The sequence below is a fragment of the Bufo gargarizans genome, chromosome 11 (genome assembly GCF_014858855.1).
Source record: "Bufo gargarizans isolate SCDJY-AF-19 chromosome 11, ASM1485885v1, whole genome shotgun sequence".
Classification (NCBI taxonomy): Eukaryota; Metazoa; Chordata; class Amphibia; order Anura; family Bufonidae; genus Bufo; species Bufo gargarizans.
Window position 1 is genome coordinate 84,976,464 of NC_058090.1, and position 7,735 is coordinate 84,984,198.

General features: G+C 51.1%; 1 protein-coding gene across 2 annotated transcripts; it reads left to right on the forward strand.

Annotated features, from left to right (window-relative positions):
• NCSTN (nicastrin) lies at nucleotides 1–6,396 on the forward strand. Of its 2 annotated transcripts, none has more exons than XM_044271827.1 (13): nucleotides 1–189; nucleotides 261–411; nucleotides 777–886; nucleotides 1,156–1,308; nucleotides 1,554–1,658; nucleotides 1,772–1,849; nucleotides 1,935–2,104; nucleotides 2,387–2,489; nucleotides 2,909–3,001; nucleotides 3,244–3,331; nucleotides 4,722–4,894; nucleotides 5,185–5,397; nucleotides 5,486–6,396. In XM_044271827.1, the coding sequence occupies exons 1-13, from the start codon at nucleotides 10–12 to the stop codon at nucleotides 5,588–5,590; spliced, it is 1,722 nt and encodes a 573-aa protein (XP_044127762.1). In that variant the 5' UTR covers nucleotides 1–9; the 3' UTR covers nucleotides 5,591–6,396. The 2 variants fall into 2 exon arrangements, with proteins under 2 accessions (XP_044127762.1, XP_044127763.1); XM_044271828.1 differs by having other exon boundaries at nucleotides 780–886.
• The last annotated feature ends 1,339 nt before the right edge of the window (nucleotides 6,397–7,735 follow it).

Consider the following 7,735-nt stretch of genomic DNA (forward strand, 5'->3'; position numbering starts at 1 on the left):
CTGCCTCCTATGTACAAGAATATAACCGCACCCTTCTCCCCAGGACTCTACACTGATCACCATGGCTCGCAGTACTCGCACTGTAACGGTACACTATGGAATCCTCTGGGTAGTGGGATGTCCTATGAAGACTTTGAGTTCCCCATCTTCCTCCTGCAGGATGAGAATGAGACGGAGGTCATCAGGCAGGTTGGTGGCGGTGGCTCCGGGTTCTCCTGCTCCTCTGCCGCCACCCCGTTGACTCTTCGCTCTCTCTCCAGTGTTACAGGGAGCACAACATTCCTGGTAACGACTCTGCGCCCAGGTACCCGCTGTGCGCCATGCAGCTGATATCTCCTATGCATGCCGTCACCAGCACCGTCACCTGCATGAGGCGCAATTCCATCCAGATGTCCTTCAGCATGAACCCAGGTGGGTGTGTCTGGGGTGCGACATCTTAAAGGGGTTCTCCACCTGATAGTAGCAGCTATAGAAGGAGTATTTACTTCTGCAGTGATGCATAGTTAAAGGGGCCATCCGGGTAAAACTACAGAAGTGCCTGAGAGGCGGAGCATGACACAGATTCAGAGAGTAGAATGGCAAGCTCCGCCCATACATTGTAAGACCATCTTAGCATGGCGTGTTCCTTTAAGGTTTTCTAGGACCTTGTCTCAGGGTCACTAATTCTGTGGCAGATCCTGGGTGAGATGTGAGGCCCGTCCCCCACACAGTATATATAATGTATATAGTGCTGTAAGCTCCGCCCCCTGTGTAGTGACGTCATCACTCTCATTTAGAAGTTGTGTGTGATTCTCTCGCTGGACACAACGTCTGGAGCAGCATCAGACCCATCAACATCTCGGGGAACCTGGAGCCAGAGGATGAGGTGGTCGTGTCGGCCTCCAGGGTAAGTGACCTAAAGATCTTCTGTGTCAGTCTTTACTGTATATTTTAGAATTCTGTTGTTCATGAACCAGGTAGCTCAGGATGAGCCGTACTGTAGGCCCCTCTCTTACGTGTATAGTAAATCACGATATCCTTGACATCCGATGTCCTGCCCGTGATGAGGGACATGCTCCTCCTTGGGTTGGGCACAGTAGACCTCCCCTCGAAGTCCCGTACTGTACACTGCAGGCAGGCTCTCCTCTCAGTCTTGTGATCTCTTTACCCACCCAGCTGGACGGCCGATCCTTTTTCTGGAACCTGGCACCCGCGGCCGAGAGCACCGCCTCCAGCCTGGTGACCCAGCTGGCCGCCGCCGAGGCGATCCACAAGGCGCCCGACTCCCAGTCGTTACCCAGGAATATCATGTTTGCCTTCTTCCAAGGGGTAAGATGCTGGTGACAGACAACGGCATGAAGAGCAAATCCCTGTGATGTCGCCTACGCCCAGCATGGCCTTCAGCTTGCGTTCTCTTGCTGTTCAGAGCACGTGTCGGTCTTCACTGAAGTTCCGACGTTCTATTCAGCAACCAGGAACGAGTAGGGGTTCTGTTTGCAGGCTGTGAGGGCATGCTGGGAGTTTTAGTTCTTCCAGTCTACCTGGGTTCACGTCACCTTGCGTCTCTCCTTCAGGAAGTGTTTGATTACATCGGGAGCTCGCGGATGGTGTACGACATGGAGAAGGGGAAATTTCCCGTTCGGCTGAGCAACATTCACTCCTTCGTTGAGCTTAGTCAGGTAATTCACCTAATATTATGGTCTGTCCCTCATGCTTTACACTGCTGGTCTGCTCCATCAGGGTACAGCTAGGATCTGCGACTCCTAAGTCATCTGCCTTTTTTGTCCTCCAGGTGGCGCTGAGGAGCAACTCTGCTCTATGGATCCACACTGACCCAGTGTCTCGAGGCAACGAGACTGTGAACGCTGAGGTAGGTGCCCTGGTGGGTTTTGCGGGAGTGCTCCCTCTAGTGGCAGGGTAGTGGAACAGCACTTGAATGTGTTCTCCTCATCCAGGTGGAGCAGCTGATCGAGGTTCTGAAAAATTCCAGCCAAGACACCAATGTCACCCTGCAAGAAATCAACCAGACCCAGGCCCTCCCTCCAGCCTCCTTCCAGCGGTTCCTGAGGGCCCGGAATATCCCGGGTGTGGTGCTGACCGACCACCGAACAGCGTACCACAACAAGTAAGGCTGCCACTACTCTCATCATCCCTTCTGAAATTCTGTTTGTGCAGGTGATACTCTATAGTTACCCCTGATGTTGCCCTGACACTTTCCATTCGCTAACACCACTAGGGGGCGATAGGCAACCAGCTGTGTAAGCCCTATTAAAAAACGGTGTTAAATGAAAAGTCCCTAAATACGCCACTGACCAGCGAGGGTTAACGGCTGGAGCCTAATAGCGTGCTGTCATCCAGCAGGTGGCAGTACTGGTAACTGGTCTCTCTATGTGCTCTCCTCCTGCAGGTACTATCACAGTATGTATGACACCGCCGCCAGCATCAACGTGAACTACCCCAGCGGACTGTCTAGAGAGGAGGCCCTGGACCATGTCACAGACACTGCTCAGGTGAACGCGGGGACATCAGGGCAGAGGGGCCCTCGCTTTGGGGGGGATCCCCCTGGAAAAATATGGTTTGTGATTCACACCCCAAATTGCTAAATTTATTGAAATTCCAGAGTCAGACCTCCTCCCCACAGAGCAAAACCCTTTAATTATCCAGACCCCAGAGCAGAACCCCAAAATGAGCGAGGACCCCGGAGCGGGCGCCAAAATGAGCGAGGACCCCGGAGCGGAGCCCGAAATGAGTCAGACTCCAGATAATGAGGGGGCTTATTGACTTGTGTTCAGACTCTTCTCCAGCTAGTCCAAAAACATTCTGATAGACTGACCTCCTCACCACTGTGTTGGGAGCGGGATTAGATTGTCAGCTCCTGGAACCAGGCTACGTAATAATGTATTCAATGTGGCTTCCTCCTTCTCACCAGGCTCTGTCAGAAGTGGCCACGCTGCTCGCGAGAACCCTGTACCTGCAGGCAGGTGGTAAGAACGCCACCGAGATCAAGGCAGACGTTAAGACGGTAAGAACCTCCGAGGACAGCTTCATGGACTTCTCCACCTCTGCTACGTCTGTCAGCGGTGGGAGCTCGGAGGAGTCACCCAGTCTGTTGGCTGGAGGTGGAGCTGAAGCACTGTCCGGCAGGTTTAAAGGCGGCTTTGGATCTAAATGGAGAAGATTATAAAATAGCTGAAATTTTTCCCACAAACTGTGATTTTTATATTTTTAGACCCGGCGGCCATCAGGTTTTCTGTCTCCCTACAGGTGACTCGGATGTTATACGGGTTCCTGGTGATGTCCAACAACAGCTGGTTTCAGTCCATCATTAAGTCCGACTGGAAAGGACATCTGGGTAAGACTGGCCAAAGCAATAACCCTGCTTTCACACCTGAGCGTTTCTCAAACGCGCGTTTTACGTGCGTTTTTTGTAATAGTAAACGCGCGTTTGAGTGATTGACTGCAGTGTCCTATGGCCACAAACGCGTGTCAAAACGCCCCAAAGAAGCTCAAGTACTTGATTATGCGTCGGGCGTTTTACAGCGCGATCGTACGCGCTGTAAAACGCCCAGGTGAGAACCATTCCCATAGGGAAGCATTGGTTTTCATGTGTTGAGCGTTTTACAGCGCGTTTGAACGCGCTGTAAAACGCTCAGGTGTGAACTTAGGGTAAAGGTCTAGTGGTCTTCAGCTGGAGCCATACCATTGGTAAAAATTAGAAAAAAAATTAAATGTATAATAAATATTTAAGAAAAATGAAGAAAAAAAAACACAAAAGTAGTAAAGACTAAAAGGCATGAAGAACAATAAAAAAAACCTATAAATTATTAAATAAATTTCTTCATGACAAAGTAATTCTCTCAGTCAAGGGGGAGTTTCTGTCTTCAGCATCGGGGTTGTTGACAATCTGGTGCTCCGGGAGCCTGAGCCAGTCCCTTGGTGCTCCGGGAGCCTGAGCCAGTCCCTTGGTGCTCCCGGGAGCCTGAGCCAGTCCCTTGGTGCTCCCGGGAGCCTGAGCCAGTCCCTTGGTGCTCCCGGGAGCCTGAGCCAGTCCCTTGGTGCTCCCGGGAGCCTGAGCCAGTCCCTTGGTGCTCCCGGGAGCCTGAGCCAGTCCCTTGGTGCTCCCGGGAGCCTGAGCCAGTCCCTTGGTGCTCCCGGGAGCCTGAGCCAGTCCCTTGGTGCTCCCGGGAGCCTGAGCCAGTCCCTTGGTGCTCCCGGGAGCCTGAGCCAGTCCCTTGGTGCTCCCGGGAGCCTGAGCCAGTCCCTTGGTGCTCCCGGGAGCCTGAGCCAGTCCCTTGGTGCTCCCGGGAGCCTGAGCCAGTCCCTTGGTGCTCCCGGGAGCCTGAGCCAGTCCCTTGGTGCTCCCGGGAGCCTGAGCCAGTCCCTTGGTGCTCCCGGGAGCCTGAGCCAGTCCCTTGGTGCTCCCGGGAGCCTGAGCCAGTCCCTTGGTGCTCCCGGGAGCCTGAGCCAGTCCCTTGGTGCTCCCGGGAGCCTGAGCCAGTCCCTTGGTGCTCCCGGGAGCCTGAGCCAGTCCCTTGGTGCTCCCGGGAGCCTGAGCCAGTCCCTTGGTGCTCCCGGGAGCCTGAGCCAGTCCCTTGGTGCTCCCGGGAGCCTAACTCGCATCTTAAAAGAAACCGATTCTTCTTCTGAACGGCGCAGGTGTCGTTGGAATCGGCAGGGTTAACCCTATAAGACAGGCCTTTAAGGGGAAATATTCTGAAGTTGCGTTGTTTTTCTTTTTGTAGCAGACAAACCCTCGGAGTATTATGTGACGGCCTCTTCTATGGGAAGTAAGCAGTCTCCAAACCCCCCAACCAGCTTCCTCATCTCCATCCTCGCCAACCTCACCGGGCAAGTCGTAAATTATACCAAAGAGGAATGCCTGAGCCCAGACAAAGCTACAGATTCTAAGAAGGAGGCAAGTACAGCGATGTGTGTGTGTGTATAAATATTATCACATTCCAGAGCTGCATTCACAATTCTGCGGGCTTCAGAGCTGAAATCTCCCAATGTTCCCTGTCTGTACAGCGCTTTCTTTTAGATCTGGTCATGTAGGAAGAGCAAATTGCCGTCTGCATCATGGGAGCCCGGCTAAGCTGTTGGGAGTGTATAAGATGACAAACTTGCTGACTGTTTCCATAAAAACTTTAATTACTTTAAAAAAAAAATTGTGTAAATTTTACAATTTCTCATTTTTTTCGTCTTTAGTTGTATGAATACTTATGGGTGCAGGGTCCACTGGTTGATAATTCAACTACCCGGTCCCCCTACTGTGTGCGCAGCACCCTTCGTAGCCTCGTGGCCGAGTCTCCCGCCTTTGAATTGAACGAGTATGATTCCACAGAATATTCCACCTGGACGGAAAGCCGCTGGAAGGAAATCCGGGCCCGCATATTCCTTGTGCCCAGTCACGAGCTAGAGGTGGGGGTCGCCAGCCTTCCTGCTGTCACCAGACCATAAGATATGCCATGTTTTACGGTCAGTAATGCGTTTTTCTCTTTGCCCGCAGGTGATCACGCTCGTTGTGGGCATAGTCGTCATCCTTGCGTCTTTCGGAGCAACCTACTTCATTAACTCCAAGGCAGACATACTGTTCAGGCAGCACACAAGATAGCGGTTCTGTGGCCTACTAGACTCTGCTGCCCCCTGCTGGATGGAGGACTGTGACACCTGCTGCTTGCACTGGTTGGGTGGGAATGCCCATGCTGCTTTCATTATGGATCCACACTGGAAGAGACTTCAATTTTCTTCTCCTTCAATTCAAGTAGCGTCCATGACAAGGAGGACAGATCCTTACCCCACTGATAGGAGAAAGTGCCACGTGATGGCAGCAAGTTTCCAAGACTGAGTCCAGAGCTCTGGGACCAAACTCATCCTCTGTCTTTACCATGCAGCTCCCAAAAGGTTAATCATTTTCCTTACTTCCAAAATTGATAGCGGCCGATTCCTCCCAATTTAATTACTGATTGTTTCCCAATTCAGCCGAAAACCTGAGATCAGACCGCTCCACAGTGTTGTGCTGCCTACTAACCAATGGAAAGGCTGGTTGTAGGGGAGTACTACTTGTCAACCAATGGAAAGTCTCATCCGTAGTGGTGTGCTGCCAACCAACCAATGAAAAGACTGGTTAGTAGGGGGCGTGCTGCCAACTTGCCAATGGAAAGACTGTGTGGTAGGGGTGTGCTGCCAACTGACCGATGGAAAGACTGCTGGAGGGGGAGGGGGGGGGAATGCTTACTACTGACCAATCGTAAGACTGGTTGGTAATTTTTCAGATTTTCCATTTCCTTGCATATAATTTTCTGTAAAATTTAGACATTTCCATGGAATTATATGTCCCCAGTAGACTTTTGATGAACCACTGTAAGTTTTATATGTTGTTGACCCTTTCCCCAAATGTAATAAAAGGACTAAAAAAGCCTAAAATATTCATATAACCTGTAGGGGATGCCAGTTCATCAGCTATCTATCAGAGGCTCTGCAAGACTGCTTGGTAGTCTGTAGGTGCCGCCGTTTCCATGGATAGTCTTGTAGTACCACTCTGTAACCTGTAAGTGCCGCTGTTTCCACGAAGGACCATGGACAGTCTTGTAGTACCACTATGTAACCTGTAGGTGCTGCTGTTTCCACGAAGGACCATGGACAGTCTTGTAGTACCACTATGTAACCTGTAGGTGCTGCTGTGTTCACTAACATTCCTGAAGAAAGGACAGCAGAACCTCTGATGCCACCAGATATAAGGTAACTATCACATAAGTCGGTCCTCAGCCATGAGGCCTCAAGAACATGACACTATCCATTTTTGCGGTCTGCTGATACCAGACATCCATGTCTGTTAGAATTGCCCATTTTTGTGTCTGCAAAAACTGTATTTTTGGTGGTGCTGTGTCCCAGACAGTACACTGGCTCTTGGCATCCTGTGCGGCCCTGTGTGCTGCATCTGTGTGTTCTCCATTAGAGAAGAGCTCCCATAAACCAATCCCCATCCCTCCGAGCCAGAAGGACTAAAACCAAGGAATGACCAGTGAAGCAACATCTCTTTAAGGGTGAACACATGGGTGAGAGGCCTTCTTCTGAATTTGGTGGCACTATATATCGGTCACATGGCCCAGGAGCAGCTCAGCCTTACAGAAGTGAATGAGGCTAAGTGCAATACCAAGGATAGCCACTATACAATGTACGGCGCTGTGCACGGTGATCTGAGAGAACGCCGGTGCCTTCTCAAACAGCTCCCCCAGCAATTGCATACTGATGAACTATCCAGAGGATCCATGGCTCCAGGTGTAAATGTTAGTAAATTGGCCGGGGCAGGAGTCTCGGACCAGCCCCCGACACACCCTTACTCCGCTTCTATTACACCCAACTGGCGGACATGGCGTAAAGCCAGCTGTCTGACAAAATATTGTCTCACAGCCAGTTAGAGAAGGTGACTTGTGATTGTTTTACGCCTAAAATAGTCACATGTCCATTAGTAAATGAGCCCTTACCACTTATGGTGCCACACTGGCCTCCACTAAATTCAGAGAATGCAGGTCCCACATGGAGGCCAGTGTAGCACCAGAGGATATAATAGCGTGGGCTCAGCATACATGTGGGACCTGCATCCCCTGAATGTAATGGAGGCCAGTATTGCACCAGTGGACGTGTTACTTAGTATTAGGTTCCTGTCCTAAAGAGATCGCCTTGCTGTGGCGGACAGGCACAAATCATTATGTACAAAATGTTTGGATCTATTTATTATTATTTTTTTTTGTGAGGC